Below are 25,442 nucleotides of genomic sequence, written 5' to 3'. Positions count from 1 at the left end.
TCTGCTTATTAAATTCATGATCTACATTTGACCACCAGGTGTTTGCTAAAACATTCTAAGCACGTTTCTTTTCAACTCCTCCTGAAAGAGACTATCGGTGATACTCAGATGGTCATAGTCAATTTGTTTAGCATAACCCTAAATATTAAGCATATTATAAGCAAATGCAATTTGTACTGGATGCCCCAGGCGCTGGCCAGGATTGTAATCCAATTTCTCTTCCAAAGTGAGTTAGCTTCAACAGTTTTTCTCAGTTAGCTTCAGTGAAGTCATAGCTTTCCTTTCAAAACAGGGCTTCTCTCATAAACCAAGGAGATATCCCGGGAAGCTGCCTTGGCATCATAACAGCCAGCTTTTTCTTCTGAGTCTACTGGGCAAAGATCCTGTTTACACCACCTGAGTAGGGGATGCAAATAACTTTTAACCAAAGCCATTGTACAGACAATACCTGTTGCAACCTAGCCCCTAGTAGTGTTACAATCTCTAGAAAGGCATGCTGTGGACAGACAATTCCCAGGAACATCATGGAGTGGATTGATCAGATTTCACTGATACCACAGCAGGACTGTTACTTGTCTCCATCAGCAGCGGATGTTGAGCTCTGGGTCTGTCTCAGTACAAGGGGTGACTGACTACTAGAAAGGGATTGGATCACATTAGCCTGCTGAATATACCTAGGGGATCTACTTGGAAGAAAGGGGCTGGAGAAAGGGGTTCTCTTTACCTCTGAGCTGCGTAGGTGTCTGTGGAGCAGGCGTCAGGCCCGGCTGCGTGTTCGAGTAAGAGAGCCCCTACAAAAAGCACACATCAGGTTTAAATGTTTCCAGACTCCCATCCCGATAGCAAAGTGTAATGGAAGGGTCAGGTGTTCCTTACTCCAGCACAGCATCTTGCTGGTTCATACCTGAATCTGCTTCTGCTCGAAAAGGAGGCAGTGACCAGCATTCTTTACACCAGCACTGTTCAACAACATTTGAAAACCAATCTCCTCCAGCTGAAACCTACCCCAGCATCCCTGAAACTGAACATCCCAGGACTAATTCAGAGTCATTTTGGAGTCTCTGCAGGGGATTGTTTGTCAGTTCTCTCCATTACCTGTGTAGATCCTTGCCAGAGTGTAGGCAAAGTCTCTTGCTGCTAGCTCCATTGCAACTGCCCCCTTGGAGCCAACTCTTTGAGTGAACTGGCCAAGCCTGTTGAGAGCATCCTGAAGTAGCTGCACAGAAGATTCCAGTTCTGAAATGCTGGAAGCCAGCTCTAGCTTCCCCTGCAAAGAAAGGAGTTACAGGAAAAGTTATCGAGTGCCTCCTGTAGGGAAACATAGCTGCTGAAATCCTAATGAAAGAGATCAAACCACTGCAATTCTCGCTGAGGCTTCCACAGGGAAGCTAATACCACGCCAGCCAACACTGACAGAACGCTGCTCAGCTGCACTTAGGAGAACATTGTTTGAAGGAAACTTGCAGCATTAGTTTAATAACTGAAAAACACGGTGAGCTAGATCCACCATGCTGGCATTCCAGCAAGATGTGGAGACCAACTCATGTACACGCTACCCTGTAATTACATATCTGTATCAGGCAGAAATTATACATGCCGATCACCACTGCATTTTATCTGTCTTACATCCAAATATTTCCACTTTCATGAAGATGTTAGAGCTGTGCTCAGCGTGTGACTGCAGCTACAGCTCCCCTTGAGTTAAAAGGCAGGTTTGAAGAATCCATCCCTTACGAGCCACATATATGTGGGAAAGCCCAAAGCAGCTGGCCTGTGCTCAACTCCCTGAGCATGGACGGCAGAGCTCTGGTTGTTCCAAGGGACTTTGCTGGCTCCTCTGATTAAGCTGCTATTTCCCCAGTGGCCTAGCTGTATTGTGGAAAACATGACAGAAGGTCAGCGGTGAGAGCCTAATACCACTCTACACTGGCTTCCTGTTAATAATACAGTGTGCTCATTGCTGCCTAGGTGTGTGAGATCGAGTGTAGCCTTTAATCTGGGTTTCCCATGCTGTCGCATGGTGAGCTCTCAGAAGGGCCCTTGATTCACGTTACATGTATTTGTATCCAATATATAAATGTCATTAGAACATCACTACGCCATATTAATGAGACTGAGTTTCGATCTGCATTTCCATTGTCATTGGGTTGAAAAACTTGCAGTGTGTGTGTGTGAAATCCTGGCCCCTTTGAAGGCAATGGGTGATTTGACATGGATCTTAGTGAAGCCAAGATTTCACACTGGGTCTCGGCCCAAGCGTCTGGGGTGCTATGTTTTACAGAACTGTACATCTTTACCCCAGTAGTTCTGCAATTTGTGCTTCTCTGCTGTAGTACAATATGACTGAAGGGTTACAATGGTTAGATATGCAAAGAGGAGCTGGTATTTTAGAGTAGCATTTTGTAGAAGCAAAAACAACGAGGAGTCCTTGTGGCACCTTAGAGCCTAACAAATTTATTTGGGCATAAGCGTTCATGGGCTAGAACACACTTCATCAGATGCATGGACTGGAAAATACAGTAGCAGGTATATATACATAGTACATGAAAAGATGGGAGTTGCCTTACCAAGTGGGGGGTCAGTCTAACAAGACAATTCAATTAACCGTAGAATACCAAGGGAGGAAAAATCACTTTTGTAGTGGTAATGAGGGTGGCCCATTTCAAACAGTTGACAAGGTGTGAGTAACAGTAGGGGGAAATTAGTATGGGGAAATTAGTTTTTGTAATGACCCATCCACTCCCAGTCTTTATTCAGGCCTAATTTGATGGTGTCCAGTTTGCAAATTAATTCCAGTTCTGCAGTTTCACATTGGAATCTGTTTTTGAAGTTTTTTTGTTGAAGAATTGCCACTTTTAAGTCTGTTATTGAGTGACCAGGGAGATTGAAGTGTTCTCCTACTGGTGAGCTGTAGCTCACGAAAGCTCATGCTCAAATAAATTGGTTAGCCTCTAAGGTGCCACAAGTACTCCTTTTCTTTTTACGGCTACAGACTAACATGGCTGCTACTCTGATTCCCAGCAATGTTCCTTCCTCCAGAGATGCCCCTCGGAGTGGATTCCAACTCCTATAGACAACTACGTGAGGGATGGAGCTAAACCAAATGGTACCGGGTAGCAAGAGAGGCAGTAACAATAGGGAACAAGACTTGTGCCTAGAATGGTAACAATCCATTACTTTTATGGAGGTTAAACTATCTCCCTGAAAGGCGGGTGTCACATGCTGGCTGGCCCTTTAACAGACGTCTTCAGCCTTGCCTGTGAGGTAGAAGTTATCGCCCAGCTGATTCTGATCTGGGAACTTCATTACAACTAGTGACCCCTGCTGTGAAAAGGTCAGAGTGGACTGCAGAGGAAGGAGCTCCCTCTCCCTGGGAAGGCCCTGGGGAAGGCAGGCTGAAGTGACAGTCTGGAAGTAGGGAGGTCCCTAGCAGAAGTTGCCGGGGTCCCCAGGAGGGGAGGCAGCGCGGAACCTGCAGGGGAAGCACTGTGGGAGGGGAGGCTGTGCTCTGCTGAAGAAGTGCACAGAGCCCCGGAGCAGGGAACTGCAGCAGAGCCCAGGAGGGGAAGAAGAATCTTTGTTTGGATGTTTATTGGAATTTTCACTTGGACTTTCATTACCTTGGAAGGGGACTGACCCTAAGAGGTGACCTGGCTGGAGGGCTAGGCCATGGAAGATGAAGACAGAAACAGGCCATCACAGGTCAAAGTGGTAGTCCACATGTGGCATGAAAGGCGAAGATCTCTGCAGCCCCACACTCTGATGCCAGGGAGTGGTATGACAGTGAGTGGAAACAGTGGGTAATATAAAGACAACCCAAAATAAACCCAATTTTTAGAGGCCAGGAGAGTTGGGGCACTGGCAGCTCAGAAACAGGTTGTGTAACACCCATATGTCAAACCAGGATTTTGGTCTAGAAGCCCAGTCTATGCAATAGTGCTTGGTACCTGGATGCAGAGAAGACCTGCTGTCTCCTGACTAGACAGATCTGAGCTTGGAAGCCCCAAGTGGAATAAGCCTCGACAGGCCCAGCTGGCTGCAGCATGGAGAGATGCAATAAGACAGCCATTTAGCCATGCTTTGCTTGGTGTCACTCAAACCTACTGGAATAGTGTCAAATGAAATGCAAAGCTGGGTGGGCTTTTTAAGGGCTTCAGTCCACTCCAGAGAAAGCTTTGGGGCATTTTTCACATTGTTTGTTGAGGCTCTTCCGTGGGATGGCTATGCAGGCATGGGGAATGTTGACAGGAGAATTGGTTCAGTAAGTCAAACCTTTTTCACCACCTACAGCTCAAGGATGCAACGGATAAAGTAGTGCACGGTTGTCGAAACCAAGAGCCTTAGTTGGAGAGCTGTCAAATCCCCCCAGGGTCTTTCACTTCCCAAATCACAGCCATAAGAAAGGAACATGGGATGCCAGGCGGCAGCAGCCTCAGCACTGAGTGAGAGTCGGGGAGATGCCTGGTTGGATGCTATCAACTCAGCACTCTGAAGCCAGTGATGTTCCCAGCAGGTCTTGCTGTAGGAGCAAGAAGCCAAGAACGAGGGTCCAGGGAGGTGGTACCTCTGGATGATCAATGTTGCTTCAAGTGAACAAACCTGCACTCCAGAGCAGAATGCATCTAGCACCTGGCCTTGGCTTTTGGTGAGAGAGCGCAGCACGTCAAGTGAGAGGATATTTGTCGTTCCCTCCCAGATGGTCAGCACCTGTGAAGGGGGAGGGACAGGCAGGAAAAGCAGCCGTTATCTGGATTTCTTACCAATGACAGGAGCTCTCAGACTGGTCTCATCCACACATCCCATAGGGACCATAGGTAGAGCTGTCAGGCATGGAGTCAGGGGAGTGGATGAGCAAGAAGAAGTGGAACTGCTGAGCCAGAAAGAGCCGATGTGCAGGACTGGGGGGGAGAGAACAAGCCGGAGCTTCACAGTGCTTGCAGAACACGAGGTTAAAGGCTGGGGAAGGAGGACGGGGCTAAAGGCTGGTGGCTAGGCAGATGGAGTGCTGTGAGAGTGGAAGGGAGGGAGAGAAGAGGGCTGTGAGAGCAGATGAGGCTGAGGTTGAATGGGATATGGGAGGGTGGCATGGCAAAGCCCAAAGAGGAGACGCAGGCTGGAGAGGGAATGAACTGTGAAGGGAGGTGAGGAGGGCTTGTAGGGGAGGTGAGAGGGGGAGGCCAAGTTTATGGGAGCAGCCCGGGGGGGGGGGGTGTGAAGCAGGAGGAGTCGGTTCTCTAAGGGAGGGGTGAACCCATATGAGTGGAAGTCAGTATGTGGCCGACAGCTCAATAGCGCCCCTGAGCAGAAGTCAATCACGAGTGACAGGACAGGGAATGGCCCATCAGGACGAGAAGAACAATGACAGACTGGTCTGTTTTATCACAGTGTTAGAGCTCTGTGGTGATGTGGGGTCCAAAGGCAAGGCTGAGGGGAGCCCGACAGGGGCTGGCAAATGGGCAGAGAACAGCCATGACATTAGGCAGGTAGGGAAGGCCTGGCTGCATGAGCATACACATTTGGAAATCTGTCTTTGGCAGAGAGCCAGACAGTGGTGCAGCGCTGCAGAGGGAATGCCTGAGGGGCACCAAGTGAGGAGCTATGGAGAAGGACTGTCGTGCTTTGTTCGTGTTTTCTTACCTGGGCATCTCGAAGTGCAACTGGCAAGCCTGTGTCCTCCATGTAGCCCTGCCCTCCAAAACACTCCAGTCCCTCAGAAATAACAGCAATTGCCTGCAAATCAGAAAGTAAAAGACTCCAGGATTTGAACTACAAAATCCAAATGACCCAGAAGGAGAAATTGCTCATGCTGTCCTCCATGCTAATTACCACGTTGCATCCAAACAGTTTTGGGTGCTGATCCTGCGGGGAAGGGGTTAAGTGGGTTATACTGACTCAGTGAGGCAGGTGACTCGTTACCCTACATGGACATAAAGCGATTTGGAGGGACTCTCTGGGGAGAGGATCTAAGCCGCAGTGGTTCTCAATTAGGGCTTTGTGTGCCCCCGGGGGAAACATCAACTCATCTAGATATTTGCCTAGTTTTACAACAGGCTACATAAAAAGCACTAGCATTGTCAGTACAAACTAAAATTTCCTACAGTGACTTGTTTATACTGCTCTATATACTATACACTGAAATGTAAGTACAATATTTATATTCCCATTGATTTTATAATTGTGGTAAAAATGAAAAAGTAAATTTTCAGTAATAGTGTGGCTGTGACACTTTTGTATTTTATGTCTGATTTTGTAAACAAGTAATTTTTAAGTGAGGTGAAACTTGGGGTATGCAAGACAAATCAGACCCTTGAAAGAAACCCTCTGCAGAAAAGGACCTAGGGGTTACAGTGGACAAGAAGCTGGATATGAGTCAACAGTGTGCCCTTGTTGCCAAGAAGGCCAATGGCATTTTGTGTTGTATAAGTAGGGGCATAGCGAGCAGATCGAGGGACGTGATCGTTCCCCTCTATTAGACATTGGTGAGGCCTCATCTGGAGTACTGTGTCCAGTTTTGGGCCCCACACTACAAGAAGGATGTGGAAAAATTGGAAAGCGTCCAGCGGAGGGCAACAAAAATGATTAGGGGGCTGGAGCACATGACTTATGAGGAGAGGCTGAGGGAACTGGGATTGTTTAGTCTGCAGAAGAGAAGAGTGAGGGGGGATTTGATAGCTGCTTTCAACTACCTGAAAGGGAGTTCCAAAGAGGATGGATCTAGACTGTTCTCAGTGGTAGCAGATAACAGAACAAGGAGTAATGGTCTCAAGTTGCAGTGGGGGAGGTTTAGGTTGGATATTAGGAAAAACTTTTTCACTAGGAGGGTGGTGAAGCACTGGAATGCGTTACCTAGGGAGGTGATGGAATCTCCTTCCTTAGAGGTTTTTATGGTCAGGCTTGACAAAGCCCTGGCTGGGATGATTTAGTTGGGGATTGGTCCTACTTTGAGCAGGGGGTTGGACTAGATGACCTCCTGAGGTCCCTTCCAACCCTGATATTCTATGATTCTATGAAGGGGGACAATGGTCGGGAAAGGTTGAAAGCCACTGATCTAGGGTGTGGGCTGAGCAGTCAGACCTGGGGAGTAGGCTTGATAGGATTCTCATAACATCTTATTGAGGGTTTCTGTGTTAATAAAGCCAAACCCCTGGGAGGAGACAAGTTTGGGTTTTACATGGTACATGAAATGATCTGTGTGTAGAGCAGATTGGGAAAGGCACCTACTCAAAGGGCCACTTGGTCAAAACCTTGAAGTTCAGCAGCTTATAATTTCAACTGTATGAGGTCAGCAAGTTGCCCTGAGAAGCAGACAGTAATCCCCATGCTCCATTAACAAATAATACAAAAAATAGTGCCTGGAAGTAAAGAAATTTGTTTCAAGACAAACACAATTACCTTCCTCCCTCCTTCCCTGCCTGGATAAGTGGATCCATTCAAATTTCTGCACACATTTAGAGAGAGAGAGAAATAGCGGGAGAGACCTCTAGAGTTAAGGTTGAAACTGAATTTCTACACAAACTCAAGCCACTTCTTCAATTGCTCATAACTGCAGGAAACAAATTCCTCTGGGGAATGAACTGTCTTTGCTTGGTCTCTGCCCAAAGGAGAATTCTCTTTTTTAATTTTAGCAAAATCTTTTCAGCCAGGTGTACACACACTTTAAAAAAAACCCACACCACTATTCCATCTGTTCTGATCAGAAATGTTATGTGCCTCATTCACCAATCACTGACTGAAACATGCCTCTCCCCTGCCCTATAGCTGACCTCCACTCCCCCCAGCAGAGCAGTTAATTAACTCACCTGCTCTAAATGGCAGCAATCATTTCATTGTTCAGCTAGCCTTGCAGGAGCAGGTTTTCCTCTTTCTACCCCAAGCGCTGGACACTGTATTGCAGCTGCAATTTGTATTCTCCCTGTAACTCGTTCCGCCGTCCAGCCCGGGGTCAGTGACATGCTGCACAGAGCCCATCCCAGGCTGATCGAATGTGGCCACCCAATACCTGTTTCCCAGTGTAGAGCTTAGCGACTGGTGTCAGCAGCCTGAGAAGATGCAGGTCCTGCTCACTGGCCATCTTGGTCTCCTCTAATCCCAGCAGCCTGGCTATCTCCATGAGCATGAGAAAGGCCCCTCGAGTTTCCACCTACAGGGAAAAGAGAAGCAGGGAGCAATCATGTGCAATCCCTATGGGCACAGGCATGCATCAGCCACAACTGACCTTGTACCAGGAGAATTACGCTGAATCACTACCAAGCCCCTGAAAGAGAAACTTGTCCCACCACGGCGACAAGCATTTGCATGATGTTACATTGCTCGGGGCAAGAAGGGAACAGAAGGTTTGGTTGGGTTTGGGGAAGTGAGCAGGGCCATACGTTGCTGCAGGTTGTTTTTTGGTGATTTGCCATAACAAACAATATTTTCTCCTCTGATCTCTGTAAAGCAGAGAAGGACCAAGCGGCTAAATCCAGACCCAGGTTTGAAACCCCTTCCACAGCCCGACTGAGCCATCAGAGCCAGAGTGCAGGTTCGCTCCCAGCTCACTCCAGATCCTCAGTCCTGTTTGTCTGTGTATTGTTATTATTTATTTCTATTACAGCAGGGCCTAGAGCTCCTGAGCAGGATCAGGGCCCCATTGTGCCAGGTGCTGCACAGACAGAGTGGGAGGCACCCACCCTCTGAAGTGCTTACAGTCCCCATAGAGTTTAAATAATACAGCACCATGTACTGCACCAGGGATCCCACAAATTGCTCAGGGACCATTTTGGACATGGCTGAAACCCACTCGGGGGTGCTCTGTCCACCTCTACTGGTGGCTGGGTCTCCTGTCAAAGTTAATGAGCCAGCTATGGCCTTGGCTAATGGAGCTGAGCCTCTGAGGCCGCTGAGGCTCATGCTTTGAGATCCAGAGGTCCCAGGCTCCATTACGTGCCCTAAGGCAAGGTATAGCCTGCACTGAGGTTACATGGGCATCCATGCACTTCTGTGAGGAACAGCACTACACCTGCCTGCTACCTACGTAAATCCAGGCTCCTGTAGAGAGGCTGGATTCCTGCTCAGCTCAAACCCTGCTGGAGTGCGTGTTACATCCCTGTCTAATATGCCATAGATCGATATTAGCCAGTTCTGGCAGCCCTTACGCCTAAGCAGGTTTGAGTAGGGTGACCATATATCCCGATTTTATAGGGACAGTCCCGATTTTGTGGTCTTTTTCTTATATAGGCTCCTATTACCCCTCCCCCCCCTCCCCCGTCCCGATTTTTCATACTTGCTGTCTGGTCACCTTAGGTTTGAGAGCAGCGGTAACAAAACTCCACAGAGCTCAGACCAGCCTGGTTATGAACACCAGTGGTGGGCTGGCCTTGCTGATTAACAGCTCCCTGCGGCAGTGCTGAATCTTTGCCTTGCGTATGAGTGAGTGGCGAGCCAGCTGAGTGCGAGGAAGCCTTACCTCCAGCCGGGCCACGGTCTGCATGTGCAAGGGATGGTCCTTGATGAGCTTCCCAAAGACAACCCGCTTGCTGGCATACTCTCTGGCCAGGTTAATCATCCTAGGGACGAAAGGGCAGTCAGGCAAGGATGGTTAGTGGCTGCAGCCTTTACATTCCCATATATATTAAACCCATTTCCTAACTTCCCCTTTGAGCCATTCACAGCTTGGGGTTGCAGAATAACCCCGCCATGGCAGATGGAAGTGACACTGTACTGTCAGCCTAGGAGACAGCTAACCCGCAGCAGTGCTCACTTTTCCCCATCACCCCAGCAAACCTCTTCCCGCTCACCCGCCTGTTGTCAAGTGCTGAAGGCTGGAATGCTGTTGCCTTGGTAATACTGTTTAGGCTGCTCAGCGCATCTGTCCTTGGACTAGCAGCTAATGCAGCCTGCCAACTGAGCAGACCTCGATGTCACTTATAAAGAGAGGCTTACGGTGACAGAGGCACTCGGCCTGGTGTATTACCCTCAAGTTGCAGTCCTAGCACCCTGGCTCCATGGTTACAGGAATGCTAACACCAGTATGAAGTGTGCTGTAGCTCACGAAAGCTTATGCTCAAATAAATTGGTTAGTCTCTAAGGTGCCACAAGTACTCCTTTTCTTTTTGCGAATACAGACTAACACGGCTGCTACTCTGAAATGTGGCAAGGAGTGGCTCAGTCAACAGCAAGAGTCTCTGCTGTCCCCTAGGCCACACGAAGGGTTAAGGTGAGGGACCCTGGCATTTACAGCCTGAGACAAACAACTTACCTACCACCCTGCCAGTTTCAGGACATGTTTGTTACCTCCCCTTGTGCCTGATATCTCAGACACAACATCCCTATTCATTGTTCTGTTAAACCATCGGCTCTTGTGCAAGATTGGGATGTATCTGTACTAGCCTTCTGAAAGGTATCTGCGTAAATATTTAGTGTGTTATTCTTTTGCCAAGGCCAGGCCTACTTTGGTTTACAGCCTTTGGTTCAGGCCTCAAATCTGGCACTAGGCGCAGTGCTCCAGGCTCTCTCTCTGTTACACCGCCTAGCTCCCAGTTATTATTCGTGATCATGTTTAGGGTGGTATTGCCAAAGGCCCAGCTACGAAGGGGGGCCCCTTTTGCTAGGCGCTGTCCTGAGTAGTGGACAGTCTCTGCCCTGAACTGCGTCCAGTCTCAGTAGATCAGACAGATGTGGGCTGGGAGGAGGCAGAACACGCCAGTGCACATGGCATGTTAGTGCCGTGAAAGAGAGGGGGCAGGGCAGGGGAAGGAGAGTAAATGGTAGGCATGAAGTGCCGCTACGGGGAAGAGATGGTGAGGGAGGGGAAGGGGAGGGCTGGAGCAAACAACCAATCAGCACCAAGCAGAGAAAGTCAGCAAAGGTCCTACAGCGTTAACTGGAATGTCCAGAGGTGCCTGCCTTGGCGGCTTCTGCCCATGCCCACTGGAGTCTCTGGCTGGCTGTCTTCTCCCCAAGGCCACATGGCAGGGGTGGGGGGAGGCACCGCCTGGGTCCTAGCACAAAGTTTCTCTGTAGGATGTTTCTGGCCCCCAGTCCTGCCCCAGTGGATGCTTTGGGAGGGTCTAACATGGCTCTGGCATGTCGGTCTCAATGCCAGCTCAGGCAAGAATTGCCCATGTGATGCTGGCATGATCCTCAAGGAGGACAAACCTGCTGCAACCATCCCTCAGGTCCCTGGGGAGTTTGTCATGGTCTTTCCCTCCACCCCTGCTAGTTCACACCTTCCCACTACCTCCTGAGCTCCTACCCTGAGTGGATGCTGATGCGCCTCCCCCATCCCACCCAGAGGGGCAGCAGCGACAAACCCTTCTCTTGCACTCCCTGGCTGCCCCAGCAACACCACTAGGAGAAACACCAGTCCCTGAACCACTGCTGGCTCCCCACACCCGCATACACATGCCACGTTCATCCCTGGTGCTGCTGCACACCTCCCTTCCCAGCCTCACCCCTGAGCTCGTGGTGACAGCAGCATCTTCTCTCCACCATTCCCCAGCTGTGGGGACACGAGTGGAACCTCCACTATCCCCCGATTTGGATCCAGCCGGGCTCACGTATTCATAGGTGGCTGGTGCCCTGTTGTGCTGGATGCTCGTCAATCTCTGACTGGGGCCCCGGGGTGCTGCTATAACACCGACAGTAGCCAGAGTGGCTCAGGATCTAGCTTGAGCCACCACATGTCCTGCTGAATTGGGAGGGGGAGCAGCTGCCAGAGGAACACTTCAGAGCCCCTACGGGTGGAAGGTCAATGGAGCTTTGTCAATTTACATTTCTTCACCTGGAGAGCTATTGAGGGGAACAACGTACATTTGGGGGCATTCTTTGCGACTCTTAAGACAGGAGGTTGCCCAGCAAGTGTGGCCTCTTGCATAGGCTCTTTTCAGAGTGGCAGCCGTGTTAGTCTGTATTCGCAAAAAGAAAAGGAGTACTTGTGGCACCTTAGAGACTAACCAGTTTATTTGAGCATAAGCTTTCGTGAGCTACAGCTCACTTCATCGGATGCATCGGGCATACCATCACAGGGCCTAATCACATCAGCCACACTATCAGAGGCTCGTTCACCTGCGCATCCACCAATGTGATATATGCCATCATGTGCCAGCAATGCCCCTCTGCCATGTACATTGGTCAAACTGGACAGTCTCTATGTAAAAAAATAAATGGACACAAATCAGATGTCAAGAATTATAACATTCATAAACCAGTCGGAGAACACTTCAATCTCTCTGGTCACTCGATCTCAGACCTAAAGGTCGCAATATTACAATAAAAAGACTTCAAAAACAGACTCCCCCCCCCGCTCTCCTGCTGGTAGTAGCTCACCTTACCTGATCACTCTTGTTACAGTGTGTATGGTAACACCCATTTTTTCATATTCTGTGTGTATATAAATCTCCTCACTGTATTTTCTACTGAATGCATCCGATGAAGTGAGCTGTAGCTCACGAAAGCTTATGCTGAAATAAATTGGTTAGTCTCTAAGGTGCCACTAGTACTCCTTTTCTTTTTGCATAGGCTCTGCTGAAATTATTATCTGCCCTGCTGTAGTGCCTAGGACCCCCCTATGCTAGGCACTTACAAACACAGAGCTAAGAGGCGGACCCTGCCCAGAGCAGCTCACAAGCTGAGCCAAAATTAGGAAGTCCTACTTGAAACAAAAACTGCAAACAGGAAGTTTGAAAGCCAGGATGTTGTGAGATAGAAACAACCTTCTCCTCCCACTTCCCTGCAGCACTTAGCTCCCAGATGCAGCCACACCACAGCCCAGTGTGGCTCATAGCAGCAACGCAAAGCGGAGCCCCTTTGTCCGCCTGGCTGCTCCCCCAGGGGCCTGGAGATCCATGTGGGCTTCACCTCCTCATGCCAGCCACTGCTGAGATGACATTGTGGATCCTAGTTATGGTCAACATGTTGGCAATGGAAGCCACACCCCGACCCTCTGCAGAGATCTGAAAGCATCAAGGAACAAAGGCTAGAATAAATCCCACAATGAATCTTCTTGGGAGCGGAGTGTGTCCATGGGCTGGTGGAAATGGACTCTTCCCTCCATCTCAATCATAGAATCTCAGGGTTGGAAGGGACCTCAGGAGGTCATCTAGTCCAAACCCCTGCTCAAAGCAGGACCAATCCCCAATTTTTGCCCCAGATCCCTAAGTGGCCCCCTCAAGGATTGAACTCACAAGCCTGGGTTTAGCAGGCCAATGTTCAAACCACTGAGCTATATCCGTCCCCCCACACCGAGCTATCCCTCCCCCAATCTGGCTCAGTCACCTGAAAAATCTGACTTCTTGCCTGGAACTCCCCCCCATGTTACCATGTGTGTGTCTGCCAGCTCAGCGCACTGAGTAGGGGAGAGCCACCTGATCTCGTGGATTGCGATCTGCCCACTGCTGCCCTGGCATACCCGGTGTGCCTGGGCTCCATCCAGCAGCAGCTCAGCTGTTGGCACCTGCCTCGTCCCCAGCTTCTCCTTTAGCCTTTGCACCTCAATGCCATTCAGCTTCCCCTCCTTATCTCGCACCTCCAAGAAGAACAGGGACAGGCCTCTGGAGCCCTGCACAGAAGCACATGTAAGATCCCTTCACTGCAGGGAGTTCTACATAGGCTGAAGGAGGAGGATTTGGCTGTGATGAAGAATGGAAGGGGAGGAAAACAATTTATCTGCCACCTCCCTGGGCTCCACTGGGAAACTAACCTGTTCTACACGTCCCTGAGCATCCATGATCCTTGCCAGGGTCAGCGTCATGTCTGAATCAGTGGCTGATGTAAACCATTTAAAACCGTAGAGGCAATATGTGCCATCTGGCTGCTCTCTGGCCACTGACTCTGTGCCACTAGCTGCAAAAAAAGAGCACAAAATCTTGACTTTAGGGGAAGCATCTGTGACAGGCAATGCTGGCTTGTGGCTTAAGCAGCACCTCCTCAAATTGCTCTACGCTGTCAAGATGAAACATGGATCAGCAACTAATCCCCTTCACTGTCCTTGGGTGAAGTGCAAGCAGGGTAGAATACCCACGCCTCCCTAGAAAAGGAGCCCAGCTAGAGTGTGAGCAGCCCACAGCAATTGCTCCAGGCTAACAGCAAACACTGGCAGCGCTGATAGGAGAGGAATGCAGCATGACTTATAGGCACAGTGATGCAACGCCATCAGGGCTCCCATTCCACCAAGAATGGCAAGGGGCGCTCTGTACCCAGGAGTCCTGCAGTCTTGCCTCACCCAACAGCATTCACTCTTCAGCTGGCCCTTTAATTTCTCCCCACAGGGAATTACACCTCGCCTTCCAGGATCCTGCTGAGGGGAACACTCCCCTCCCAGAGTCCTCTGTCTCCAATATGCAGTGTTGAGATTTCCCTGCGTGCTTAAACCCCCATATCGCCAACATTTGCATGGGAACAAGAGCGGGGGACTAGCATTGGAAACAGCGTCTTCCAGAGTCCTCTGTCCCATCACAGCAGATGCTGGCTGGAACACCTCTGCTGCCCGTGTTCAGGGCTGAACTTCCAGAGGTGGGCGCAGGGCATTCTCTGTGGAGGGTCAATGGCTCTAGACAGCTGAGTGGGTGTGTGGTAGTGGCCTGGAAGATCTGTTCTGTTGTGTGTTTGTGGCAACAGGACAGATTGTCAGACCATCTGTGGGGGGGGGGGGGGGGGGAGGAGGAAATGTATGGCTTCCCTTGGTTTTAATCCACTGCGTGGTTTTGAAAACAGCCCCAGTTGTTTTACGTCCTTGTTAACACGACCCACTCTGGTCGCACTGGCCTTGCCGGTCAGCAAAGAAATGTGGCCCTACGGAGGCTGCCGCTGGAGATGCCTTCAACCTGTGACGCCTACCGACATCAGAGCCTCCTTTGCGTTCCGTCATCCACTGGCCAGAGGTCCAGAACTTCCTGGGCTCGCGTGATGTCAGGTGGCCAAAAGCTTTCACTAGAGGCCCTGAAAGACCAAGAGACTGGGGGCGGGAGCGGGAGAGAAAACCAAGAATTTCTTGAGAGAAAGATCCAGAAAGGCCAGCTACACATTTCACTGACAACGTTCATGGACTCAACGGGGAGAGGATTCCACCTTCCTCTGAGGCATCAGAGATCAGCCAGAGCTAGAGACAGGACACCAAACAGGCGGACCAGCACTCTGAGGTGGTACAGAGAATCCTCTTTCCAGATTCCTGGCTGGTGGGTCTTGCTCATGTGCTCAAGGTCACACTGATATCCAGATTTGGGGTTAGAAAGGAGTTTTTCCCCAGGTGAGATTGGCAAGGGCCATGGTTTTTTTCCCACCTCCTTCTGCAGCATGGCACATGGATCACCTGCTGGGACCACCCAGGCATATCCCACCTAATCAATTTCCTGCCATTGCAGAGCCTTGGGCACTGGTGGCACCTCAATGTCTTCAGTTCTCTCACTGTGACACACAATTTAGGACTGAAATGCTTTAGTCTAAGTAAAGTCTCCATAGAGGCATCTCTGGGTGGTGGTGGCAGCCTGGGACATACAGGAGGTAAGACTAGATGATCTAATAGTCCCTTCTGGCCTTAAACGCTGCAAAACAATTGTCTTCACAAGCTGCAGAGGGTCATCCAGGAACCTGTCCCTGGGTCAGAATAGGCAAACTCTAGACAGGGCAGGGAATCTTTCAATGTCCTGAATCCCTGTGTGTCTGGTGAGTGCTGCTGAGTCTCAGAAATGGCCCAGCGTGTCCGTGGGAGAGGGCTGAGAGTAGCATTGTACAGAGATAAGATCCAGACTCCATTACACAGGTACACGTCCTGGGAGATGCTGAGCACCCTCAGCTCCCCCTGACTTCAGCACGTCTAGAGATTTGGCCCAAGAGTTTCCGCAGCAGCCTATGCACCAGGGTACAATGTACATCGCCAGTGCACAGCAAGCTGGAGGGAGGACAAGGCCCTTAGGATTATTTGCTCACTGTACAAAGGCCAAGCTATGCTGGTGGGCTCAGGGCCTGATTCTCCCCTGCTCTGTACCTTGTGTAGGCACAGACACCTGTGCAAACCTGGCCAAATCCTCAGCCCTGGGAAGTCAATGGAGCTCAGCTAATTACACCAGTTGAGGATCTGGCCATGGCGTTTAGCACCCACTTTGCACAAGTGTAAGTGACTGAACAAGGTGTAAGGAAATGGAGAATCAGGCATTTGTGGCCTTGAAGTGAAAGTACCTGGAAGGCCATTTATTGTAATTATTTATTATTTGCATTACAGTAACAGCTAGAACAGTGTGGGTCCCAGGCCCCACACCGCTCCCGGAAGCGGCCAGCGTGCCCCGCAGCCCTGGGAGCTGGGGGTGGGGGGTGTCTCCCTCAGCACGCTACTCCTGCCTGCAAGCACCGCCCCTGTAGCTCCCATTGGCTGGGAATGGGGAGCTGGTGCTTGCAGAGAGGGGCCGCGCGTGGAGCCATGTGCCGCCTGCCCCCTCCCAGGGGCCACAGGGGCGTGTTGGCCCCTTCCGGGTGCGACGTGGGGCCGGGGTAGGGAGAGAGCCTGACTTAGCCTTGCTGCACTGCCAGAGGTAAATGCTGCCCAGCAGGAGGCTGCGCCCCAACCCCCAGCCCTGAGCCCCCTCCTGGAGCCAGCACCCCAAACCCTCTCCTGCACCCCAAACTCCTTCCTGCACCCCAAACCCCAGCCCTGACCCCCCTCCCAGAGCCAGCACCCTGTACCCCCTCTTGCACCCCAACACTCTGCCCCAGCCCAGAGCCCTCTCCTGCACCCAAACTCCCTCCCAGAGCTTGCACCCCTGATCCCCTCCTGCACCTCAACCCCCTGCCCCAGGCTCAGCCCAGAGCCCCCTTCCACACTGCGAATCCCTCGGCCCCAGCCCAGAGCCCGCACCCCCTCCCAAACCCTTACCCCAGCCCGGTGAAAGTGGGGGAGAGTGAGTGACGGGAGGGGGGGAATGGAGTGCATGGGGCGGGGCTTTGGGGAAGGGGTGGGGCCTCGGGGAAGGGGCGGGGTAGATTCTGGGTTGCCCTTAAATTCCAAAAGTGATCTTGGGCATAAAAAGGTTGGAGACCACTGAGCTAGAGGCTTCGTCGGAGAGCAGAACCCCACTGTGCTCTGTGCTGAATTCAAATGTAGTACGGGCACTTCTCGGCACAATGAGCTTGAAATCTCACTAGACAGGACACCAATGACTCGTCTACGCAAGAAACTTGCATCAGTGCAGCTGCACTGCTGCCGTGCTCTCCCAGGGATATGCACTGCCCACACTGGACGCAGGTCGGCGTGACTACAGCATGCGGGGGGGATCAGTCACACCCGTGAGGGATGTGGGGACACCAATGGCCCTTTGTAGTGTAGACCAGGGCTGAGGCACAGAACAGGGAACTGACTTACTCAGAACCACCGAGCAGGTCTGTGGCAGAGCCAGGAACAGAACCCAGCTCTTCTGGATCTCGTCCAGCACCCTAGCCACGATGCCATGCTGCCTCTGCAACAAATGTAGACACCTGCAATGAAGTAGCCTGTGCTGATGAGTGACTGGCTGTGTTCTTACCTCAATGACTTTAGCTGCTCCATCAGTCATGGCCAGTGGGCAGGTAAAGAGGCCAGCGGAGGGCGCGTATAAGTACAGCTTGGCAACCTGGTACACACGGCTACCGAAGAAAGAGATCAGGAATGAACGTGCCGCACAGCAATTCAGCCGTAGTGAGGAGGAAGGTTCCCGGTTTGGAGAGAGAAGTGGGTGCAGCCATAAAAACTGGAGAGTATCAGGACCACCCAGCTCTGTGAGTACAAGAGGAACAGTCTCCAATCCAAACCAGTCTATGGCAGGGTAGGAACCGGAGTCCTGGCCCAAGGGCTAGTAGAACCAGGACACAAATGAGCCCCAGGCTTGTGCCCTGGTAGGCAGCATGCAGGGAGTGCAGTTCTAGAGCACAGTAATAACTGAGAGCTCCTCAAAATTGCTGGTGAGCCAGATCCAGCCCTGTGTTATTCCAGTTTTATGTCAGGGTATTCCAGTGCAGTGTATGTGTGTGACAAGCTGGAGTGAGTGAGTGAGTTAGGCCCCCAGAGTGATGAAGGAACATGGTGACATGTTAGAAGATTATGAAAAATTATAGGCAGTGAGGACTGATTAATGATGATGTGGTGTGTTACAGTGGGCAGAAACACTGCTGTTCTTTCCAGTGGGGTAGGGGTGAGTCTGCCTATACAGCATTTATTACCCATGAGAAGACGGGGGACCCAATCCCGCGATGTGCTGAACATCAACTTTTGAGGCTTAACCTGCACCATGCACAGGATTGGGCCCTGGACAATGCACATGCCTGAGCCTGTGTAGTGGTTTTGATACCCATGTGGTTACCTCCAGTTGGAGTATCTCCTCTCGTAGGCCTCAGCAATCAGCCCCTCCTCTGCTGCAATCTCCTTCATCCTCTTCCAGGCTGGGCAAGTGACAATGTGGTCCACACGCCGCCCCCAAGCATCATAGTGCTGCAGTGCAGGAGGATTCAACTCGCACTCATGCCCCAGAGCGTCAATCTCGGCTGCCACACGGGCCCCAAACCTCTCCAGATCCAGACTCACCTTCTCCAGCACCTGCAAGACAGCCCCGAGGAGACCTCAGAACACACTCGGTGGGGTGAGGAACCTGCAGGCAGTCCCTGAAATGTCCGTCAAGGCAAAGGATGGACCCTGTTCCTGGATGGCACTAACCATCTCTTTGCCCACCCTGTCCCCTCTGGGCTGCTCCTTCGGTGGCATCTCTTATGAGTTGGGACAGCAGCCTCTCCCTTAGCCTGGGATCAGAGGGTCACTCCGCTGTCACGCTGCCTCCACATTCTCCTCTCCTTTTGCAAAGCAAATCACCCACCCCTCTGGATTTTCCAGACGGCAACAGAGATTTAACGTCCACCAGACCCTGAGAGAGCAGCACACAGGCACTCATTTACTGATAACAGGGACACTAGCGGGAGAGTCTGCCAGAGCCATCTGTAGAGGAAGGAGTAATGACCGCTCCATTCGATGAGGAAAGGAAGATGGCTCAGTAGTTTGGGCCCTAGCCTGGGACTTGGGGAACCCAGGGTCCATTCTCTGCTCCGCCAGCGACTCCCTGTGTGGACCTGGACAAGTCACTTCTCTCTGGGCCTCAGTTCCTATCTATAACATGTGATCAGGATGCCCTATCTCCCAGAAGTGTAGTGAGGCTAAGTACTGCCAAGCTTGTGAGACACGCTGGTACTAGGTAACAGGGGCCATAGAAGTAGCTAAGACTTCTTCCTGCTAAGAGCTGATCTTTTCTGTACTCCTAACCATGACACCTGACACTGCCCTTGCAGGGATCTCTCTTCCCTCCAATATGGGGCAAGGCTCTTTTATCAGAAGGGACATAGTTATGGAGATGAAGTTCCTGAGGCCTGACACTACACAGGCTCTGCTGCTGTGACGCATGGCCAGAAAGGGTTAAGCGTCCTGCAAAATAAATGACTCAAATGCAACACTTAAAGCCATATGGGAAGAGAATGTTTGTGGTTTTGTATATTTAAACATATATGAGGTAGTGGTCAACAATATAATCAACAGTCCCTGTCTATGCTGTATTCTGTTAATTCAGAGATCAAAAGAAAATCCTAGCATTTAAATGAATTGTAAACATAGGAAATCGCTGTATTCATCTCTCTTCAAAGTTTATAGCAAATCATCAGTGAATGGTGGAAAAAACGGGCAATTGCCTTATGTTAATCTGTGTGAATAATTAACGACGATGCTTAGGACATGAGGGCCTGTTGTTCCCCGAGGGACTCCAACCTGTCAAAGGCAGCTTGAAATTGTATAAAATATCCTTGGGTCCCAATCTTTTTTATCTCAGATCTGCTTAAACTTCATCAGGGGAAGTTTGAGTCACAAGATGAGATCCCAGTTATGCTGGTACACCCTGGATATGATATTGGACATTGGACTATAACCTATGGACTAAATTCTAAAAGAACTCTTTGCAACTACAAAGCTCACCATCCCTGCTATAAATCTGAACCTCAAGAAATGAACTCATGTCTGTATGTTATATTGATCTTTTAACCAACACTCTCTCTCTTTCCTTTTTTAATAAATTTTAGTTTAGTTAATAAGAATTGGCTGTAAGCGTACATTTGGATAAGATCTGGAATATTCATTAATCTGGGAGATAATGTGTCTGATCCTTTGGGATTGGTAGAACCTTTTTATATGACGAAATAAGATTTTCATCAATTTTCATCCTATCTGACTTGGGTAACTAGGTGGAGGCCTGAGGCTGGGTCACTTTAAGGGAACTGTGTTTTGGACTTTGAGTGACCAGAAAGGTATAACAGAAACTGTTTAGTGCTGGCTTGGTAAATCTAAGTATTAAGATTTCCACCAGCTTTGGAGTCCTCTGCCCCATTCTTTGCAGTTCACCCTAGTAGAGTGACCTCGGCTGGCTCCCCTGGGCATCCGGTCACAGCAGCCACCGTAACAGCAGGGCTCCCTAGAGCAGATGCAGTGTATGCTGACAGAAGGAAGAATTCTGCCAGCACCATCTCTCTGAACAACATTAGCTTTGTCAGCACAGATGTGTATAAACTGGGGTTTTGTAAGCAGAGTTATATCAGCTGGGGGAGAGGGGAGGGTGTTAAACATCCCTGCCCAACTTCACTAAGGTGACAAAACTTTACAGCGTAGACCTGACTTTAGTTGCTGGGCCGGAGTAGAGAGATTATAAGACATCCTCCCATTGGATGTTGATGAAATACAAACATTACTTTTTCCTTTCCTTGGTACCAAAGTACATATTGTCTTTTCATTAAAAAACACCCTAGATGATCACCTTCTTTCTCATTTTTCCTTTCAAACTGGATAACCAGGATACAATATATATTTTCCAGTTAACTCTTTGAATACTCCATCCTTCATATCAACCAGTTTTCTCCCAGGCTACCCCATCCTAAAAGATCAAGCTGTGTGCCCGGGGGATCAGGGGAGAGCTAACACCTCCTGGAGGTCTGTGTATCAATCCCACAGTGGTGAGGCAAGGGTTAAGGAGCTGCTCTGGACACGGGAAGTCACGCCCCCTCGCCTCAGCTGGGCAGGCTCCCAGGGGCGGGAGCATTTGAAAAGGAGCAACTCCATTCCGTCTCGCCGGACCAAGGAGGAGAGCAGCCGGGTGCAGCAACCTCCTGCTGAGAAGCCGCTGGGACGGAGCCTCCTAGCCAAGTCGCTGGAAGCCCATCAGCTGTAGGAGCCAAGGGTGACAACTTGCTATCACTAGGGGAAGGGGCTCCAGAGAAGCCAGGAGAGATCCCAAGACACTGTGACCCCAATGGAAGTACAGAGATCAGGGACAGGAAGTAACTTGGAGGGGTAAATAAGGGTACCAGACCCTAGGCCACAGATATGGTCTACGTTAGAACCCAGTGGAGTAGGGTGAGCCTGGGTTCCCCTAGCCCCCTGCCTTGGGACTATGGCCGCTAGGCAGAGTGGATTTTGACTCTTGCCTTTGGGCAATGCTACCGGGGACTATAGCCACTAGGCAGAGTGGCCCTGGACACTTGCCACTAGGTGGTACTGCCAGCTTAGGGCACCCAGGCAGCCCCTGACAAGGGCCTCGTAGGGCCAGGTGGCTTCCATGACCCCAAAACAGGCCTGTGCCTTACAGGCACAGTCTAAGAGTCCAAGTTGCATGTGCTTAACTGTTCTGGAATTTTCCCTGAAAATGCAAGAGCCCCGGGGCCTCCCGACCTGTTAATCTCAGTCGAGAAGCAGAGCATGACCTCAGTAGGTAAGTCTCCAAACGGTGACAAAGTGTAAGCAGAGTCAAGATGAGCTCTACCCTGACATCTGGTGGTGAGTCATGGTGGGTTGTGGAAAAGAACTTTAGGGGCTGAACTCATTTGCATAGGCACACCCACCCTGCCTAGATGGTCACTTTGGCTGCTGTAGGAGCCCCAGTTTCTCTGTTATTGGGGCAGGAATAAACTGTTATTATCCTGATTATGTGAATCAAGGACAGTGAAACTGTACTTGTTCTTTTGTTATGATGGAGGGACTCACCATCAACTATGCAGCACTCGCTAGGCAAGGGTCATGGGTTCCAAAACCCAGTGAATAAAGAGAGGCATTAATACTTGGTAGCATGGGCCTCATGGGGAGGGTCTTACATGCTAATTGCATTTTCTCCTTTCTCCACTGTAGAATATCAGAGCTAATTTTGATTCCATTAGGAGTCTAGTTACAGGCTGCTGAGCTGAATTCACTTTGGGCTAATGGTGCACCAGCACTGAGGCTCCCCTACTACAAGCTGAAATCATAAAAGAGCTAAACTTACTAAGAGGTGAAATCACTGAGTGTTGTGTTAAGTAGTGGGGGAGTCTGAAGATATATTGCGGAGCAGTTTGTGGGACGGTTGGCAGAGCAGAGCAGCTCTTGGAGCAGAGCAGTTTGTGGGATGCCTGGAGCGGCTCATGGTGATGGCTGGCAGAGAGGAGCAATGCCTGGAACGGCTGGTGGAGCGGAGCAGAGCCCCATGGAGAGATGGGGCAATCAGCTTTGGACCACGTAAGGTGCCCCTTAACACCCCCCCCCCATCTCCACCCAGGTTGGGAGGTAAAGCTCTGTAGTTAAACTTTCGAACTCTGGTGCTGCACTGACCAGGGACAAAGACTTTTGGGGTGTTGGACTTTTGGGACTTTGGGTGATTTTGGGTTGCTGGACTCAAGAACCCAAGGGAAAGGTCACGCCACAATTTGCTTGGGGTGGGTTTTTTGCTCATGGGTTGTGTTATGAATCCTGTTGGTGGTGTTTCCCCAACATAATGCCACATTGTTTCTCTCTGTTATTAAAAGGCTTTGCTACACTCAGACTCTGTGCTTGCGAGAGGGAAAGTATTGCCTCTTGGAGGTGACCAGCGGGGGTGGTATATATTTGTCCCAGGTCACTGGGTGGGGGCTCGAGACAGTTTTGCATTGTGTTATTGGAATGGAACCCCTGGATACTGAACCCGGCCCTTGTTGCTACCAACGCTGATGGGCAGAAGGGTTACAGAGGTAAAACATGATCATGAGCTTGCAGCAAACCCAGAGTGCTGTGCTTTGTTCACCTCCAAGCAAAGTGTCCCCACCCTCCAGGAGGGGAGAGACTGGCAACCTGCCTGGTAATTCACACGCACTCCAAATGGACCTGCCACAATTACCTTTGTAATTCAGGATGTTGCCCAAGAGTTCTAATAGGCGTGTTGCCTACCACCTGGTAGAAAGAGATCACTGTCCCTGCATTTGTGACCACAGAACATAACATCCCAGCAGCATCTTAATGGTGCTCTTCCACTAGGATCATCCACGAACCATCTAGTCCAAAGCAGAATTCGCTAACTGCCATGCAGCCTCATTCAGTGCTTAACTGTATTCAGTGCTCGGATAGCCCAGTGGTCGGTGTGTTAGAAATGTTTTAACACAGAGATGATAGAGAGATGATCCCTTACGCTACAGGGCATTTTACAGAGAGATGGAGGAGTTCCATCTCTTTCAGTGATGGGGAAGCTCAGCAATGCAGAAACCAAGTGTTCACAAATCTGTATTATCACTTCTACAGTCAGACCTGTTTTCACGACTAGAAACAGAAGACGCTTCCTGTAGGATTCATACAGGGTTCATGCGCTTGGCAACATTCAGGGCACACCCGGAGTGTTGTATAGGAGCTGTGCACACACAGCTCCTCTCAAGGGCATGAACCTTGGAATCTCGCCCAGATGACATGAACCGTGGGAAGCCTCCCAGGACTGGGCTCAAGGCCCGAGAGCAAGGAATGTGGTAGATAGAAATTGGTAAATAAGAATGTTAAACAAAGCCAGTGTATTCCTTTTATCTGTTGGAGAATGTAATGCGCGGCGGGAGACAAAAAGAACAAAGGAGAGGGTGGAAAGCTGACAGGCAGAAGTCCGTTGGCATACCAGCTTGCTTGCTTGCTTAAAGCTTTGTGCTGTCTTGTCACTGAACCGCAACGGCTTCCCTAGAGGGAGATGGGCTCCCCCAGCACCAAAAATAACCACACATAGGAACAGAGGAGTGGCAGAGCCGGAAGAGTACCCAGAAGTTACCTACTACAGAACAGGCCCAGCAAAGAAAATAACAGAACGCCACTAGCCATTACCTTCAGCCCCCAACGAAAACCTCTCCAACGCATCATCAAGGATCTACAACCTATTCTGAAGGACGACCCATCACTCTCACAGATCTTGGGAGACAGGCCAGTCCTCGCTTACAGACAGCCCCCCAACCTGAAGCAAATACTCACCAGCAACCACACACCACACAACAGAACCACTAACCCAGGAACCTATCCTTGCAACAAAGCCCATTGCCAACTGTGTCCGCATATCTATGCGGGGGACACGATCACAGGGCCAAATCTCATCAGCCACACTATCAGAGGCTCATTTACCTGCGCATCTACCAAGGTTATATATGCCATCATGTGCCAGCAATGCCCCTCTGCCAGGTACATTGGTCAAACTGGACAGTCCCTACGTAAAAGAATAAATGGACACAAATCAGACGTCAAGAATTATAACGTTCAAAAACCAGTTGGAGAACACTTCAATCTCTCTGGTCACTCAATCACAGACCTAAAAGTTGCAATTCTTCAACAAAAAAACTTCAAAAACAGACTCCAATGAGAGACTGCTGAATTGGAATAAATTTGCAAACTGGATACAATTAACTTAGGCTTGAATAGAGACTGGGAGTGGCTAGGTCATTACACAAATTGAATCTATTTCCCCATGTTAAGTATCCTGAGCAGGAAAGCTGGAAAAATGTGTATAGTGGGGGTGTGAAAGCTATTGAACCAAACTGTAAACCCTGAATATAACAGAAACCACTTCAAGCCAGTGGGTGGAGCAGCACCCCCAGCACTGCTAATTCCAGCACCTATACTCTGCGACGATACCGAGAGCCTGAAAAGGTGTCCACAATCTCAGCAACAGGGGGTTGTGCTGCGCACACAACACATACACACACAGGTCAAACCTGGGGTGGCAGGCGTGTTTTCAAGTAACGCTGAAGGAAAGCATCTTCTAGGTACTGATTTCCAATCCTGGGCTGCTCTTGGAAAAAGGTCCCAATTTCAGTCCTGGCAAATGGCACCTTCAGCTCTTGCAAGGTGCATTTGTCCCAGGTCTCAACTTTCTGACTCTGACCCGCCGACATCTTGGTTCCTCTACAGCTCAGCTTTGGGCACCGAGGCAGGAGGCAGCCCAGCTTCCACCGCTTGTGATTGGTCCCAGGGCTCCACGTAGATAAATGATTGACACGCCTGACCCTGCAGAACATGACAGGGGGTTAGTCCAATTGCTGGTGTTCAGAACTGCCCTGGGTTCAATCCTGAGTCCACGACTGTGTCTGTGTTTAATCGCAGGAGCCCTTCAGTAGCTCAGAAAGCAACTCAAGGAACTCTTCTTGTTTCCCCTCCCTCTGGGGCTGAGGTTCCAGCAGCC

At 50.2% G+C, this 25,442-nt stretch overlaps 1 protein-coding gene across 4 annotated transcripts; it reads right to left on the bottom strand.

Moving 5' to 3' along the window:
• LOC125622821 (acyl-CoA dehydrogenase family member 11-like) lies at positions 1–25,442 on the bottom strand. 4 transcript variants are annotated; one of them, XM_075120153.1, is made up of 14 exons: positions 24,976–25,442; positions 18,303–18,535; positions 17,490–17,589; positions 14,815–14,932; positions 13,679–13,821; positions 13,298–13,537; positions 12,838–12,932; positions 9,446–9,545; positions 8,000–8,140; positions 5,638–5,730; positions 4,600–4,707; positions 1,096–1,267; positions 725–791; positions 1–396 (listed from the first exon to the last, which is right to left on the bottom strand). In XM_075120153.1, exons 1-14 carry the CDS (start codon positions 25,276–25,278, stop codon positions 270–272), a joined length of 2,040 nt encoding a protein of 679 aa, XP_074976254.1. In that variant the 5' UTR covers positions 25,279–25,442; the 3' UTR covers positions 1–269. The 4 variants fall into 4 exon arrangements, 3 of the variants coding, with proteins under 3 accessions (XP_074976254.1, XP_048677230.2, XP_074976256.1); XM_048821273.2 differs by having other exon boundaries at positions 13,388–13,537; XM_075120155.1 differs by lacking the exon at positions 4,600–4,707.

Source organism: Caretta caretta, chromosome 15 (assembly GCF_965140235.1).
Source record: "Caretta caretta isolate rCarCar2 chromosome 15, rCarCar1.hap1, whole genome shotgun sequence".
Lineage (NCBI taxonomy): Eukaryota > Metazoa > Chordata > Testudines > Cheloniidae > Caretta > Caretta caretta.
This window is presented reverse-complemented; position numbering and strand designations above follow the sequence as displayed.